Raw genomic sequence first — 17,784 nt, 5'->3', positions numbered from 1 at the left:
TATAGTAAACGTGGTAATAACATTTATTACAAAAACCCTAAATATAATAACATTTTGCAATAATAATTATTAACATTTAAACAGAACTTCATATTTCAGTAAAATATATTTCAAGTAAAGTATAATGAATAGCTCAAAAGAACTTGCATTCGTATCGACCAAGAAACAAGGGCAATTAAACATAAAACATTTAACAAGACAATCTTTAAAATGTGACTTTACCGAAAAAAACAGTCACTAAAACTTCAAATCTAGAATAACAGCATTATTCCATATAAAAAGAGAGAACAGTAGATTACGTTTGTCAACACGAATGTTGGGCTGCACCTCCAAATCACTGCATTTTCTGCTTTTGCAGGGAGAGCCAGGGCAGGATGGAATCGGCATGCCTGGGCTGCCTGGGCCACCGGGCCCCCCTGGGCCACCATTGACAAATATCCTGGATGTGAGCCTACTGCCCTTCCCTCTCTAAAGTGGAGTGACAAAAACAATCCTCTCGGTTATTGCATGCTCACCTTTTCCATGAACCTGCGTTGTGGAGAGTTACTCACCGTGATGTTGTGTCTACAGGGGCTGGACGATATTGAGCAACTTCTGGGACGACCAGGAAACACTGGACCTCCGGTATGAATGTCAAGGCTTACTGCCTTGAATGGAATGATGGCTCTTTTATATAGAGCCAATAATTGCAGACAATGTTTTTCATGTCAAAGCATTCCAATAAAAAAATAGACAAACTAATTGTTATTCTAGTAATCTTGTTGATTGTAAATTTAACAAAGATTCTCAATTGCTCCTAAGAATTGCCATTGCATAAAACCATCTGCTATCTTATTCAGCGTCTCAATATTTGATTAATTATGGAGTATATCATTTGCAGAAAAACTATTGGTGTCTATGTTGTTTGCATGAACGTTTTTCCGATGCATCATATAAATACTAACACTGTAATTTCTCATGCAGGGAGCAGAAGGCATGCCCGGTCAAGCTGGCTTCCCGGTAAGCTGAACGCAACACATCACAGCAAAGTTTTGTTTATGCAAACTAAGTGGGTACGTAACTTAAATATGTTATATTATTTATGAATGAGCAATGTAATTTTTAGCATTATACTTAATTATTAACTATTACTTATTTATTCTGAATTTCACGTGCAATCGCACTGTCGTGTTTAGATTTGCTTTGGTTTTAGTTGTTGTATTGATGCTGCTTTATTTTACGTGCAATTTGGGAATCGACTTACTGGCTTGTTTTTCATCTCGTGGTTAAAAAAGTTGACTACTCTCAGTAAATAAAAAAGCCTCATCCATACACGGACATATAAAGGATTTTGTGCACATTGTTGATTCATCCTATTCCTCTAAGACCATGCTGCAACAGTACCAGGCAATGATGGGACCTGTCTCTTCGGTTCTTTCGGTAAAGTCACGTAGAAATAAATAAATAAAAGATTACGACGTTTCGATTGCAACACAAGCAACCGTCATCAGGTAAGAACTGTATGTAAATGCAAGCTCGGAGAGAGACACACACACAGAGAGACAAACACAAGAGAGACACACACACACACAAGGAGAGACAGAGAGAGAGACAAACACACACAGAGAAAGACACATATAGAGAGAGACACACGCAGAGAGAGAGACACACACAGAGACACACAGAGAAACAACGCCTCTGTGACGAGGTATTATATAGATCCCAGAGGGGAAGGGAGCGGGGGTGGGGAGAAGGGGCTGCAGTAACAGGAGAAGTCAGCGGCATGGGGGAGAGAGAGGTGGGGGTTGGGGCAGATAAATTAGCATGTCAATGAGAGACAAGGGGAGGATGGGATCTGCATCAGGGGGCATGCAGAGCCAAGGGGGGAACTTGATCTGCGCCAGGGGGAGAGAAATTAGAAGTTTGAGAAATCAAACCTCGCAAACTTAGAAATGTAATGCAATGCAACACAGAGAGTCGGCTAACACAACAGTTAACACTTTACCCAGTTGATTACGTTCTTCCAAAAATGCTAAATTTGAAGTTAAGTATGAGTTGTGTGGAAATCCTCCCCGTAGAGGTGGTTCAATCTATGTGTCTCTCCTCTGTGTGTGTCTCTCTTTGTTTGTCTCTCTCTCTCTCTCTGTGTACGTGTCTCTCCATGTCTGTGTTTGTCTCTCTCTCTCTCTGTATGTGTCTCTCTCTGAGCTTGCATTTGCATACAGTTCTCACCTGATGACGGTTGCTTGTGTTGCAATCGAAACATCGTAATCTAATTTTTTTTCTACGTGACTTAACCGAAAGAACCAAAGAGTAATTCCTGCAGTCACGAAAGCTTCAAATCAAGATTGATGGGACCTGTGTTTAACAATGCACGTGCGTGTTACATGGCAGGGGCCTCGCGGTCCCAAGGGGGAACTTGGAAACACTGGGCATTCCGGACTGCCAGGTATCAAGGTGAGAACAGCGTTGCTCCTTTTAGCTCAGCTCATGTCCTATTCATTCTCAGATAACTATCCCTTTTATGTCACATATTGAGCAGCTAATGTTTGAGTGAATAGAAAATAGGTATTCTTGTGATTATGTATTCATTGCGTATGTTTTTTTTTATCGTTTTTCTTTCACACTGATTACATTGTTTTTTTTATTTAGGGTGAGAAAGGGGAATCTGGAGGTTACTTTGCTCTCGACGATGGATTCAGGGGTGATATTACAGGACCACCTGGAATTAAAGGACAGAAGGTATGTGTGTTTGTATGTATGTCATGGTTACTTAAGGCATGTAAAAATAGCTTGCAATTATTTCCAGACCGAATGTTAATACAACATTTAAGGAACATGGAAGGGAGTCTGTGGTAAAAAAAAAAGGTAGTACATCGTCAATTATAATGTATCCACTGCTAATGAAGGCATCCCCAAGTTGTAACCATTCCTTACAATCTAAAGATGCATCAAGTAATCTGGCTTCTGTACACGACTGGATCTCATCGTTATATATCCGCTGTGGTCTTTCTCTTCGCGTGGTCGCTTCTTTGACTGCTGCTTTATCATCAGTCTCAACAATGGGCCATCATCCCTTCTCGTGATGTGTCATGCCTGAGGCCACTTACGTTCCTTAGCAGTCAATACGATGTCCCTAAGTTGCATTTGTTCTCTGATCCTTGTTCTCCGAAAGTAACAAAAAAACTTCAAAAAGGGACTCAGGTCAAATAAGTATGTGTTCACCAAAGTTACTCGCAGTGACATGGGAAGATATCTTGTAGAAATTGCATAGGATAAATCACGGCATAAACATACATAAAAATACATAAATATTGATCATCTCAAAATGTCTTATGATTTAATTATGACAACCAATTGAAATGAATTGCAGGAAATAATAGAATTACTAAAATAAATAAATCTTCAAAGTGGGCCTCAAGATAAATATAAGTTAAAGAGAATATTACATACAAGTTATCTCAACAATTTAAGGTATCTGGCAAAGTTTATAAGTAGAATACAACAATAATAATGTACAATACTTTTTAAGTGTTTATTTTCAGAGGTTCATAAAGAATTTTCTTTCTCTTTTACAGGGTGATATCGGATTACCTGGGTCGTCAGGATTGATGGTACCTTTCAGACTTTATTAGCAAGAATTAAATTGTATTTACACTACTTTCTCATTCAATGCTTTATACTGTGATTACTGTATATAACACATGTCAACATGTAATTTTATGTTGTTTTCCTCTTTAGGGACCAGAAGGGCCAAAAGGGACAAAAGGGGAAATAGGACTACCTGGACGTCCGGTAGGAAATGAATAGTCAGCTTACCTTCCAATAAATGAGCAAATTATCGATACGAAAGTAATATAAACACCTATTGGTCAATGGGTTTAATCCATTCATTATCAATAATTATGACTGAGTATTAGAGTGAAGGCATTCATGAAGAATTTCAGTGTAAGAACAATGCAATGTTTGTGATGTGGTATTTTTGTCATTGTCTGTGAATTTCAGGGTCGGCCTGGTGTCAATGGGCCCAAGGGAGAGCCAGGAGGATTTGGATTTGGTGTAAGCATCCCACTACCTTGTTTCAAATGTAATTTTCAGCTCGGTTTGTACAACACAGCACATGTTGCATAGGGAAAGACAATGCAGCAGAGGTGAATCCGAATTGTGTTGCGTTGCAGTCATCCTCTGGCGCAGCTGGGCCCCCTGGTCCTCCTGGCCCCCCCGGCCCCCCAGGATTGCCCAGTGGTCATGGATTCTCGTCCAACCAGGTTCTCACTTTTTTTGACATCTCGTTTTGTGTGGTGTATGTATTTGTTAAACTACTTGCCACTTAACTTGTTTCTAACTGTAAAGAATACACACTTTTTTTTTCAGTGCTGTGAAAGGTGAAATTAGTTTGAAATAAAAAGCTCTGCCTCCTGATTTGTCCTCAGGTTGAAACGTACGGCGAGTTTTCTCGAAGAGATTTAAGTAAGTCGCATCCAATTTCCTCCATGTTAAAGCAGTAAATGTCTTATCTCAGTAAACGGCTATACCTGATACATTCCGTCTAAAACTTCACAAACACTTTTCATCATTGCAGTTGTGAAAGGGGAGCGTGGCTTCCCCGGGCTTCCTGGGACACCGGGAACTAAAGGAGAGAGGGGGACGGCAGGACAGCCTGGGCCCCCAGGTCTCGCGCACTCGCGCACTCGCGCACTCGCACACCACTGCTGCCTCACAGAATCAAAATCTTTATTTATTCTGGAGGAATCTGATGAGCTAAACTGCTTTTTATGACCTGATACAGCAATTATCTTGCTGTGACCCCTTTCTGTGCCATGATTGTCATTTGTTGTTGTCTTTGTCTAGGACCCCATTACTCCAACTTCCTGAACGAGTTTGGAGGCAACATAGCCAAGGTAATGATCGTCTGGGTGCTTAATCTTAACGTTGCAGCACTGTTATTGTTTTATTGTTGTCTTCATCACTGCACTTTGCCCTGTGTCGTGCGCAGGGAGATAGGGGAGATGTTGGTCTCCAGGGTCAGAAAGGGGAGCCCGGAGGTGGAGGGTATGGTCACTGGTCAGGAGGAGGCCCAGGTTCTGCCGGGCCGCCTGGAAGAGACGGAGATCCTGGCAGGCCCGGGCCACCTGTACGTCACAGTCAGAGCCCATGTATTTATATCCTCTATGTTTACTAAATTAAGGGTACAGCCATGTAAACGAGTGAGGCAATATCGTCTCTACCTCTCGGTGAATTGTGAATGTGTTTTAATCAGTTACTTTTGTATATTGCACTGTATATATGTATGCACTAATACATATGGCCATTCTGGAACAGTCAGCCAAATGCCATCTAGAGGAGTTTTCTTGAGTTGCATCTAGTGGTGGTCTTTGGACCAGCAGTGGCATTAAAATGAGCAATAAATTGCAGCGCAGCACTTTTACCCTTACAATGTTTGTACAGTTACGTATGTGTATTAAAAGTGTAAAATATGACAAAAGTTCATGCAAAGATGCGTGCGTGTGTGTTTGGTGCATTAAGGGTGACTCCATGCCCGGGCCCATGGGATTGCCTGGGCCTGTGGGGCCTGCTGGCCCTACTGGTTACGGCCATCCTGGACCTCCTGGGCCCCCCGGACCCCCCGGATTGCCCGGATCATCAGACTACGCTGCCGGCGGTGGTTAGTGCGGCCGTATTATTCTTCCAGTGGCCGGGTCTTCCAGCAAGGATGGGGTTGATCCTTTATGCAAGTGTTGTTTGGCCTTGCGAAACCGTGTGTAAATGAACGTGTGGTGGTTTTGTGTGCAGATCGTGTGTTGGGAGCGGCCGGGTACCCAGGGCCACCTGGCGCCCCTGGGCCTCCTGGGTCAGCCAGTGGGGTACGATATTTCAATTAAAATATTTTATTACGCATATTCTAATAAATAACAGATTTGTACATTTTCTTTTCAGCTATATTGCCAAGCTAAAATGAACTGTGATTCTTGCAAAGTAAATAATTTAAAAAGTATTGAAAAACGGGTCAAAGAAAGCTGCAGTGAAGTTCAATAAGTATGAGAAAAATTGCTTACGTAAGTACAGTTTACATACAATGAACAAAAATACCTGACAGAGAGGATCAACCGTTAAACACATCAGAGTATGTATACCTAGGGAAGTTATTGATGTCAGACTGGGATAAAACTGATGAAGTTTCTATTTTAAAACCAACATACCAATTTACCTAAATAAGAACATTTTCATCGGTGTATATGACCTGCTATACCATTTATATCAGAAACATGGACATTGTCAAAGAAAATAGAAAGGTGGAAGCTTGGGATCACGCTGAGAGACCGGAAATAATGGAACCATTGATTGTAGAACATGCAAGTCAGAGATATCACATTGACTGTTGAGATAAGTAATTGGGCTTGGGCAGGACACATTGCTAGAAGTGGCTGATAGCCAATGGAAGAGACTGATGATGGAATAGCAGACAAAGGAACGAACACAGCTGATATCATGGCTACAGCAGAGATGGAGCAATGGGATTAATTAATGTGCAAGAGTGGGATAAGTTTTGCCATCGCAGGCCCATGCGGGATGGTGACAATATGGGGAGGCCTTCATCCAGCAGCGGGTTGATCGTGGCTAATGATGATTTAAATCATTAGCCAAAATTATTAGAGTAATGTTCATCAATTGTACACAAATATTGCCCAAGAGGGCAGAACACACTATGCATTTTCATGGGGCTCTGCTGCATAGAAGGTAGTGATTAAGAGTTATCTTAAACTAGACCGATGTATACCTGTCAACCCATATTATCTCGGCCTCGCCGTGCGCTGTGTTGCACCGCTAGTCGAGTAGATAACCATGTGTTCAATAAACCCTCGGAGCCAGGATGACCGTCCAACTCCGATCGTCATTTATTGATTGTAACAGGTAAAACTGGTGAGAAAACACAGATACAGTATCTGTTATAATTCGGAAACACCCACACAATGAACACCACAGCATCAGAACATTGTCTCAGATAACAATAGATCCTGGAAGGACCAGGCCCCCACATTACCCCTGAACAACTAGACAAAGGCACAAGCTGGTGCGTTGCATACAGGCACATGGTGTATTCATCCCACTGCACCCCAAATGTACAGCATTACACTTAACACTAAACTGTGGATGAGATACTTCGTCATCACTCTCAGGATCGCAACATAGGCACAAGTCTGACTCGACCTACTAAATCACAAGTAACATCCACAATAAGGAAAGTCACAGGCTTCGTTACTAACTAGGCCTCTTATTTACTACAACAACTTAACGGCACCATAAAGGCATTTACATTGCTATAACGGTCATTCCAACATTACAACAGCATTTCCAATATTATAGGAATATAAACAACTTACAGATAATGCTTCTTAAGCTCCCACAATGGACAAGTGCGGCTGTGGTCTCACTGAGATGCGATGCGTGCCGCCATCTTGACTTATCTGTGTAATGGCTGATGCCCGCGTGGTACAGTGGAAATCTAACATCGTCACTTCCTGGTCACGTGACCAACATTAGCATCAAAAAACAGGAACTTCCTGTGAACGTACGCTCCCCATCTGCCGTGAGGCAAGACACATATGGTCTATCCGTATTCTTGTACAGGGAAATTGAGTTTTCAAGTCCATACGGCGTACAGCTATTTAAATTGTTCATACTATTCTCAATTATTTTGGCAACCTCGTGTCTAGTCATCTCTGCCTCATTATGTGGAAGAAGTCTTACTGCTGATTCTACCTCAGCAATTATCTCATCCACTGGAATTGTGCGTGGGGTAACGGCAAAGTTAAGGCCTTTAGAAAGGACAGAAATCATGTCAGTGGTTAAATCAGTGTTAGTCAAGTTCATTACGGTTTTGTTTTTAAATTGTTCGTTTTTAATAGGGATTTGTTTATTGTAAAGTCTAGAAAATTTGTTAATTTGGTTAGCATTTGTTAGATTAAACACATTATCAGCCGATTGTTGTGTTATAGTATCGATTATATTCCAATCATGCATGGACACACTATTGCTTATATTTAAATGTAAATGCTTTAGCGATTCAGAAATGCTGGATAATTCACTCCTGTTGTGTTGTATTCTCTCTATTAATAATAATTCGCTAGCTTTGTGTAGTATTTTGTTAGCTTTAGAAGACTTTATGTGATGTGTTATTTTAACTGCGTTTGGTATTACCTTCGAATCTCTGCACCTTTTGAGGAACGCCAATGAAGATATCAATTTCATCCGCTTAATGCGGAGCTTCTCCAATTTTCTGGTTTTAAGAAAAGTATCCTCCCCATAGAGGTTAGTCAGTTTAACACGTAGGCTTTCGCGACCAATATTGTTCATAATCAACGATTTTTGGGTTTAGATCGCGTTATTTATAAATGTGTCGTAACCCTCCACCACCCGACACGGCCAATCAGTAAAAAAAGTGTCACGTTGACAAAAGACAAATAGTTCACTGCTTTAGCCCACCGGTGTGTTGAAGCGTGAAACCACAACATTTACAATTTGAGTACGACGTTTCGCTAGTAATTGCATCCAGCATCATCGGGTAATTCGCCAGAATGGTGAGGCTCTGCTGTGTCTCCCGTTCTTATATTATCAACAGAAGGTGTATATCGGATTAATTGTGTATGTGGCAGATGCTATATTGGACAGACAGGGCGTAACGTTAGTGTAAGACTAAAAGAACACCAGAGAAATATTAAACTATCGCAAACACAACTGTCGGCAGTGGCAGAACATGCTTGTCAACAGGGACACTCAATTGATTTTGACAACGTTGAAGTGTTGTGTAAAACTAGTTACTACTGGCAAAGACTAATTAGAGAATCCATTGAGATTGAGAGAAACAGAAATAACTTTAATCGCTCAGACAGCTACAGGCTTAGTGCGGCCTGGAAGCGTATTATTAAATAAGATGCATTACAATTCCTTATAAGGGAAACAAGCACTAACTGATTATTAATGTAGCATAATCACAATAGAACACATTCCAAATGATTACTAATCTACAACTCGCATCGTAACAATAGCCTTATTACTAATCAAATATATAATTACAATAACCCCCCCCCTCAAATCTTTGCACCTGATGAGTTAATGAGTTAATGATGACGTCACCCTGCTGCTGCTCTATATAAGAACGGGAGACACAGCAGAGCCTCACCATTCTGGCGAATTGCCCGATGATGCTGGATGCAATTACCAGCGAAACGTCGTACTCAAATTGTAAATGTTGTGGTTTCACGCTTCAACACACCGGTGGGCTAAAGCAGTGAACTATTTGTCTTTTGTCAACGTGACACTTTTTTTACTGATTGGCCGTGTCGGGTGGTGGAGGGTTACGACACATTTATAAATAACGCGATCTAAACCCAAAAATCGTTGATTATGAACAATATTGGTCGCGAAAGCCTACGTGTTAAACCAGCTATTTAAATACTGGCAAAATATATATAATAATATATTTATTGGTGTTTCTCCCTTGTGATGGGACATTGTAGGATCACGTTGAGATTTATAAGGGTGTAGTGGGTTCGAATTAGGTGCACACACACGCAGCTTGGAGGCAACACTATTTATTAACGGTAAGTAATATAACACTGTACATGAGGTGGTGACCACCTTCCTCAACTCACTAACACTCTGGAACGCGACACAGACTGGACCAGGCAGGCAACGGCCTGCCTGGCCCAGGACGACGACTCGGGACTTGACGACCGATGATGTCTTCTCTTTGGAGTACAGTACAACAGCCTCGCTCTGCGTTCACACCACGCTTATATCTGCTTTGGCGTGGCTGGCTCCGCCCCGGCGTGGCTGGCTCTCTTCAGGCCACGCCTCCCTTCCCAGGACACGCCTCACTTCCCCCACCTCTGGGAAGGTCCGGATCCCTTCACCACGTGACCCCCCAGGCACCCCCTTGGGGCCCCCAGCCTTCGTACAGGCCGACACAGTAGTGACCGTTCTATGTCACTACAAGGGCACGGGGTGACCAATAGGTGTGAATTCGTCTGTAATAAGGTAGGCACTGATACAGGGTTGACAGGTATGCCGATGTAGATTGCTGACCACACTTCCATTGTGCGCTCCAGGTGAGTTCGGTGCAGAGCATCGCAATGCTGGGCCGCGTGGCTTCCTCCTCCGTCGAGGGCTCCTTGGTGTACGTGATGGAGCGCAGCGAGGTGTACATGCGTGTGCGAGATGGCTGGAGGCAGATCAGTGTAAGTGCTTTAGTGCAGTAGCGTTGAGTGTGTAGAGCTCTGGTGTTGTATGCGTGTGTGTGTGAAGTCGTGGTGTTGTGTGGGGAGCGGTGTTGTAGCGGTTAGCGTGTTGCGCTATGAACCCGGCAATTCCTGCTCACGGCCAACACTAGTGATGATTATCTTAACTGGTCCTGGGCCACCCCTATGTTGACTTAGCCTTAAATGAGTACCTGGTGCAGTGTTTAAAATCATCGCAACTAGCGAGAAAAAGGAAATCGGGCATGGTGCAGACCACCCACCCCCTCGTGTACCGTTCGGGCCATCATAGGTGCTCGCTAACAGCACTTGCCCCAACAGTCTGTTGAAGGTTATACGAAGGATCTGTTTTTTAGTGTTGTGTGTGTGTGGAGCGGCCATGTTGTAGTGTGTGCAGTGTGTATTGTGTATGTGGAGTAGCGGTATTTAAATGATCAACTTTATCTTGTTTCCTTTCCTTAGCTGGGAGAAGTAATTCCAATTCCCAGAGAAGATGATGAATCTGTGAGTACTGTATATGGCATTTCAAACTCTTTATTTCTTCTCAATGTAATGCCAATTCTTGTCAAATATTCGTTTGATTACGTGTAAATATTTATGATTCAGTTAAAAACTACTTTCATAGCAGCAGCGGGGATGCACACTGAAATCTGAATCGCACCTCCGTCGGAGTAACGGGGCATTCTATGGTGCCCGTTTGTCACGTAGGTGTCTTCACGGGTGGTGAATGTGGTCAATCCTCTGCCACGGTTCCCCGTAGTGGATCGCATCCCCACAAACAACCAGAGGGAGAGTGGCAACCGGGGAGACAACCATCTGCCCCAGCCACACGGCGACCGCGGCTCGCATGTGCACCACACCTCCCACGTGGAACGTGCGTCACACGGGAGCGGAGGGCAGCACGCATCACAAGGGGGGGTGCAACAGCCCTCGCACGGGGGTGGGGGGCACGGAGACTGGCGTGACGACCGGCATGGCTCTGCAGCGAGCAGCTCGGGACACCGGTCGCACGAGATCAGCTACCACGAAAACAGCCCGCCACGAGTACTTCCCGGCAGTGGCCAATCCGGGGTGGGTTCTGTTTTCCCGTTACCTCTTGTCCGTTGGGTATGGCTTTGTTAAGCAGCACATACATATATCTGCTAGCCATCGAATGTATGTATGTATGCATGTTGAACTTAAATCGCACCGTACGTCGTCAACTATGGTAATCGGAAGTGCAGGACAAATAAAGTTGAAAACCTAGTTGAAGAACAAAAACAGTCACTGTATCATGCACTTTCAGATGCGCTTCTCCGGCCGTCTGGAATGCTCTTCTTTCCAATATTAGGAAGCCACTGTAGCTATGCACTTTTAAATCTAGATTGACAGCTCATTTCTTTTGAACTGCTTTTGGTGTTTAGTTTGTTCTTTCCCCGCACCTCCGATTAGCATGGTTGGCTATGCACGGTAAGAAAGAAGTAAAAAATACATACACGTCCAAGTCTGATGGTGAAAGGATCGCCTTGGGGTAAGCTGCATGGATGTTCTCAATTTGATGACAATAGTTTTCATTTCCGGAACAAATACACTTAACCAATGGACTGTGTGAAGGTTATTTTCGTTCTGTCCTTGTTCCCTTCGCTTGATTGCAGGGATTGATTTATCACTGGTAGACTGGAGTAGCTAGGTGAATAGTAGCCACAGCCATAGCAACAGGTAAACCGATTGTGGTGTGCCAGGTGCCGAAATCTTTTCAGGTCACATGTAGAATAGTGTGAAATTAACTGTGAAAATTGTATACGCAAGCTGGGCTGTGCCATGTCACCAAAGTGCATGCATACAATAAATCGCGCATATAAAAGTTAACAATTCAGAATCTCGCTTCAACGATCGCCATGATGTGTGCGCACAGCTGCACCTGATAGCACTGAATGAGCCGCAGCCCGGAGCCATGCATGGGATCCGCGGCGTCGACTTCCAGTGCTTCCAGCAGGCACGCGCCATCGGCCTGCACGGTACCTTCCGTGCCTTCCTTTCCTCCAAGGTGCAGGACCTGGTCTCCATCGTGCGCCGCACCGACCGAGACTCCATGCCCATCATCAACCTCCGCGTGAGTGCCTACACTCCTGCCACGGACATTTCATCATCTCACCGGTCCTCTGAATTAGCTCCAACCTAGCAGTTTTGGACTTGCTGTGAGAAGAAATTATGTGCACTCAATGTGTAGTGTAGCACAAGAACAGGTTTGAAATGCTCCTACGTGGGGGTTTTCTGGTTGTGCCCTATAGGTCTGATGTTCTTTCTGGTCCAACCTGCAAACACATTCGAGAGCTAAGCTTAATATGCTTTGCTGCCATTGTCATGACAAACACTGCCCTATAATTGAACATCATATAAACAGAAAGCCATTTATTGTGACATAATTAGCGACCACAAATTCAGTTTTCAGTTCAATTTAATCCCACTTTGTGCTGAATTGATGATAGCACCTGCTGTTGATAAAATCAAGAATAAAATTAATAATTAAGAATAATTTGCAATATTTGCAATGTGCTGCTGTCACCAAAGCCAGACCATGGATTACATGCTCTTTGGTTCTTTCGGTAGAGTCACGTAGGTAGAAAATTTTAATTAAATATTTATTTTACCGAAAGAACAATAGTATGGATTCCTGCAGTCACGAAAGCTTTAAATGAACATGGATTATATAATATAGCACTCCCTGCACTGCCGATTTGTGGAAAGTATCACGACATCCACCAAGCTTTCAAAGGGATAGTGAATGGCTTAATAACCTCGCTATACATGGATTTCATGTTGCTGTGGTTTCACCTTGGCATACGAAGACCTGCTGTTAATCGGCCCACAAATTATTTGCTGTGCACAATCACGTGTTAATCGTCATCAGTCACCCAGTGCAATGAGTAGGAGGCATTGCACTTCATTCCTGTGTTTTTGTTGTTGTGATTTTTTAGGGAGAAGTTCTATACAGGAACTGGAATGAAATATTCTCGGGCTCGGAGGGGCAGTTGAACTACAATGTTCCCATTTATTCATTTGACGGTCGAGATATCCTCACGGATCCAGCATGGTAAGGTTGTCGCTGGTTTTTTTTCATACTCTCTGAATAGGTTACAAAGATTAGATATTTTTTTTGCATAACCTCGGTGACATTCAATTATTGTCCATGTTGATTGTTGTGCACTGAAGTGATCCCAAAGCTTGCTGCTGTAGTGGGCAGCTTAACAATCATGTTGCACGCGTACGCACGTGGATGCGTGCGCGTGTGTGTGTGTGTGTGGCGCATGGTATTCCCAGGTCCCAGAAGCACGTATGGCACGGCTCGGACGCACACGGCCGCCGGCTTGTCACGCAGTACTGCGAGATGTGGCGTGTGGGCGACAACGCCGTAACAGGCCAGGCCTCCCCACTCGCCTCGCGTCGCCTCCTGCAGCAGCAGCCCCTCGGCTGCAGCTCCGCCCTGGCAGTGCTGTGCATCGAGAACAGTGGCGCACACGAGCAGATTCGCAGGCGCTAGGGCTGCACAGCCACAGCTCCGCGTTCCCTCCCTGCGTTTTTTTCCCTCCCCTGCCGTTTCCTCTTCTCCCCCCCCCCACGCGTGTGTTTACGTGGATACTGCTTGGAGATCACCGCAATGGTTACGTTTTGTTATCGGTGGCCGTCATCCTGCGGAGGGCACGTCGAGCCGCTCGCACTGCATCCCCTCCTCCCGCGTCCCTTCCCTGCGCCGTGGCTGTGAGAATGTGGCGTCGGTGTGAGCAAGTGACGTTCACTGACGAGGAGAGTTTGAGTCGACTTTCGCTCTCTGCTTTCACAGAGAATCAAACTCGCCCGAAGAAGTGTCCATTACATGTATGAAACAGCACAGTAGATAGGATATAGCACAAACGACAAATGGGTGCTTTACATGCCAATACGTTTATGGACACTGCTATTGCTACTACTAATACTACTACTTTTACGACTGATAATAATAATGCAGTAATATAATGTATAATCATATATTGTTATCATTAATGCTACAATTAAATAATTTTACGTGACTCAACACTGCATATAATGGAGCAATAAGTGATTTAATTCACAAGTTGGTTAAAGAGTAAAAATATTCAAGTGCAAAAGATCAATAATCTACAAAATATACAGAATGATTAGCAGATACATTATTAATGCACTTTATCATCATGGAATGTTCATTGGGCAATTTAATAATTTCTAAGGCACGTTTTTTTTGTGTGGACAAGGATAAAACATATAACTCTGCTAAGCGATGCTGAAATATATTATTATTACTGTGTTATAATTAGTGCGTGGGCTCCAAAGTCTTGTAACATATTATAACGATTGTTTATTGCAATCATTAAGAAAGCCCTTCTTAAGATTCAGCTGAGCTTATCTTATCTGTTAATCCTTACCCAATAAAAACAACTAACCACCATTGATGTACTGGCAATGCAGAGAAAGCCGACAATCCGATTTGCTCATCACTGGGAAGAGAAAAATAACCCAGCCGAAATTCCACGTTATTTCTTATAATGTTATTTTCAAAATGAATTCCAATTTTTATTGGCATTGTGGTATTGCAGATTCCCACAGAATCTGAACTCTTTGTGGGGAGAGTGGCTGTGCTAGAGGGAGGGTAGTGGATCAGAGAAACCACAATGAATGCAATGCAACATGTATTGGAAACACTGAATTTAATATCCAAGTATTCATCAGTTGGGAAATGGCTGAATTGGAAACTTTGTTTTGTTAGAGCATGAAACATTATTGTGCGGTAGCAGGCTTAAACAGTGATGCCTCGGTCAGCAATTGATGAGAATTAAAATGTGTGTGTCGGTCCCACAGAGCCAGGCTCTGAATACTTGAACATCTTTGTGATATTTAAATCTTGTAAAGTACAACAAATTACGAGTACAACAATGTTTTGCTAATTAAATTACGTAAATAATTTGGGAAATTTTGTCTGATTTTAAAGAAATTACACACGTTTCGGTGAGGAATATATATTTTTGTAAATGTACATCAGTTTATTGTATTTATGCCCCACTAAAATGGTAGTTTTATCTTAAATATCCCCACAGGCTCACACGAATTTGCGCCAACAACAAGGCAAGAGACTATACGTTTAATGAATCTAAGCAAGGGTACCATGCACTGCCATGTCTATAAATATATATTGGGGCACAAATTAAACAATTAAATGCAGATTTTAAAATATCAGGTGAGTGCTGTGGAGTTACCCTTACCGGTCAAGTGTGAGTTAGGTGACTAAAGACTGACGTAGGATTAAACTTTACATTTGTACTAACGTGTTTTATCCCAGGAAAACTCATGAGTCTAATGACATTTTCTGGAGGGTTCTGCTCGGGATTTTTGGCTGTTTTTTCTGATCCTGCCCAAAACGTTGCAGCATGCCTGTTTGACAAATCATACTGAACACAAATCAGCGGTCGTACATAAAATAAATTGCTAAACTACAGATTTTTTTAACGACTACTTTTCGCCACTGGGTAGGTTTTCGCGATTGTGCTGTACAGCTCTTTCGTGTGTTTTCTTGTTGTGCAGCGTGTTGTTCAGCTCGATGTCCAACGTATCCAACGTATCGCTCCACCTGTTCAGAGCTTTTTCAGTAGCCGATTGAAGTTTCAGATGCAGCACTCAGCAGGTGCAATGATATGTAAGACTGTGCTGAAAAACACGCTGTACATCCCAGACATGTGCACGTACCCAGGGTTCTGAATTTCCAAGCCACAGTAAATACATTCAGTTTGGAGCTTGTGTCTGTAGAGGTCAATGTGGCTATGGAATGGATTCGCGCTGTACCATCATAAAGGACACATGCCCATCTGGTTTTGAATAAAGCAGTTGAGACATACATTGTCTATTTTATGTTGACCATCTTTTATTGCAAAAAATAACGTGCAAATTGCAACTGAATGACAGCAGAAAAAGTTAATCATTTCGCTAGAAAAACGATTCCGCTATAAATTCCTCGAAATATATAATTTTGTAATGTTGATAAGAACATGTGGCATTCAATCTTAACTGTCCCTTAAATGACAGCTAATTCCATAGCTGTATACAGGCTGGTGAAACAGTGTACAAGTCTCATAAAAGCTTAAAATTGCAAGAAAAATAATTGTGTCATCTGCTCAAGCTGTGCTCTGAATATACATTGTACTCATTGTGACTGGTAGAAGCATACTGCAATGCTCTGCTATGTTGTGCATTTGTCATAATTCTAAGTGACAAAGAGTGTGGTGCAATTTTCAAACAGAAATCCACATGCCTGTAGCACGGATTGGGCATGGATTTACTATATAATTATCTGCAACTAAGAGCATATGCAAGCTGGTGTGAAACATATTACCCCTGGCTGACTGTAAAACCAAAAGTTGACAGTAACCTACTATATATTGCCCGGTGCATTGTATCCAAATACTCTTACTGTAAGGTGGCAAATTAATATATTTACCCATTAAAAATAATCCGTCAAAAGTGATCAGCAAAGCCAAATTAATCTGAAAAACAGTGACCAAACATTGTATCCAACACCTATCGGTCGGTATAACTGGAATATTTAATGAGCCACTAACTTGTTTTTGTATGAAAAATTGCAATACCATGTAGTTTACTTTATTTTGTAACATTTAAGTGGCCTTAATAATCCACTGGTGCTTATGTTACGTCTGTAGAGATTAAAAGTAACATTTCATGTGAACCATCATTACTGCTTGTGCTTAAAATTGCCATTAGGAGATCTCTTAATAGCAAGAGGAATGGTTTGTGATTTTTTAAAAAGAAATTGGTGTCATGTTTTAATATCATAGCTTGCATGCAATGCATATTAATTTAATAACAGACTCTTTAAAAAACGTATCTTTTGAAGATATATTTTATATTCTTGAAGCTTTATGTCACTGTAAAGGACCCATATTAATGTATACACTGGAACTAAATAAAGGAATTGGAAAATATGAAGCACAGAACATACATTTTTGGGTTTAGCATTTGAAATTATGATAAATGACTTACCTGTTGAGAATAGTTTTTATCCCCTTTTTTTTTTAAACAAAAAAACACCTTTTACAAGGAATCATGTCTGCATTAACCACAATACTTGTGGTCAGAATGCAAAAAAAACATACTCTGATAATATATGCATTGTCTTTGAAACTGATTGGTCCACACCAGAGACAGCTTTCTTTTGAGCCTCGTCTCAAACGGTGTTAGACCAGAGGATGCCAAAAGGCGTACAGCTCAAAGACAATGCACTATCAAAGTAATGAGAGCTCGGTGAGCCTCTACATCAGGGGACCTCCTTTGCCAATACCAAAATATGAGAAAAGGGGTTTCCCCTTTTTTCTGGCAACAAAAAAACACCTTTTACAAGGAATCATGTCCGCATTAACCACAATACTTGTGGTCAGAATAAAAAAAAAATACTCTGATAATATATGCATTCTTCTTGGTTGTTTCGGTAAAGTCACATAGAAGGGAAATAATAAAATAATAAAAATAAAACATAATAAAATACAATTCT

General features: G+C 42.1%; 1 protein-coding gene across 1 annotated transcript in view; it reads left to right on the top strand.

Annotated features, from left to right (window-relative positions):
• The window catches only part of COL18A1 (collagen type XVIII alpha 1 chain), a 58,450-nt gene extending 40,923 nt beyond the window's left edge, over positions 1 to 17,527 (top strand). Inside the window, exons 24-44 of the mRNA XM_078856422.1 lie at positions 359 to 445; positions 571 to 624; positions 964 to 999; positions 2,374 to 2,436; positions 2,632 to 2,721; positions 3,558 to 3,593; positions 3,721 to 3,774; positions 3,985 to 4,038; positions 4,158 to 4,247; positions 4,413 to 4,449; positions 4,562 to 4,651; positions 4,831 to 4,880; positions 4,976 to 5,113; positions 5,506 to 5,644; positions 5,773 to 5,843; positions 10,089 to 10,217; positions 10,698 to 10,739; positions 10,944 to 11,306; positions 12,130 to 12,327; positions 13,193 to 13,308; positions 13,536 to 17,527. Coding sequence (XP_078712548.1) covers positions 359 to 445; positions 571 to 624; positions 964 to 999; positions 2,374 to 2,436; positions 2,632 to 2,721; positions 3,558 to 3,593; positions 3,721 to 3,774; positions 3,985 to 4,038; positions 4,158 to 4,247; positions 4,413 to 4,449; positions 4,562 to 4,651; positions 4,831 to 4,880; positions 4,976 to 5,113; positions 5,506 to 5,644; positions 5,773 to 5,843; positions 10,089 to 10,217; positions 10,698 to 10,739; positions 10,944 to 11,306; positions 12,130 to 12,327; positions 13,193 to 13,308; positions 13,536 to 13,755 — 2,157 coding nt within the window. The 3' untranslated portion in view covers positions 13,756 to 17,527. The remainder of the gene's footprint in view (positions 1 to 358; positions 446 to 570; positions 625 to 963; positions 1,000 to 2,373; positions 2,437 to 2,631; positions 2,722 to 3,557; positions 3,594 to 3,720; positions 3,775 to 3,984; positions 4,039 to 4,157; positions 4,248 to 4,412; positions 4,450 to 4,561; positions 4,652 to 4,830; positions 4,881 to 4,975; positions 5,114 to 5,505; positions 5,645 to 5,772; positions 5,844 to 10,088; positions 10,218 to 10,697; positions 10,740 to 10,943; positions 11,307 to 12,129; positions 12,328 to 13,192; positions 13,309 to 13,535) is intronic.
• Positions 17,528 to 17,784: the final 257 nt, after the last annotated feature.

This window comes from Lampetra fluviatilis, chromosome 1 (genome assembly GCF_964198595.1).
Source record: "Lampetra fluviatilis chromosome 1, kcLamFluv1.1, whole genome shotgun sequence".
Classification (NCBI taxonomy): domain Eukaryota; kingdom Metazoa; phylum Chordata; class Hyperoartia; order Petromyzontiformes; family Petromyzontidae; genus Lampetra; species Lampetra fluviatilis.
The sequence above is the reverse complement of the archived record's forward strand: the minus strand, read 5'-3'. Positions and strand labels throughout refer to the sequence as shown.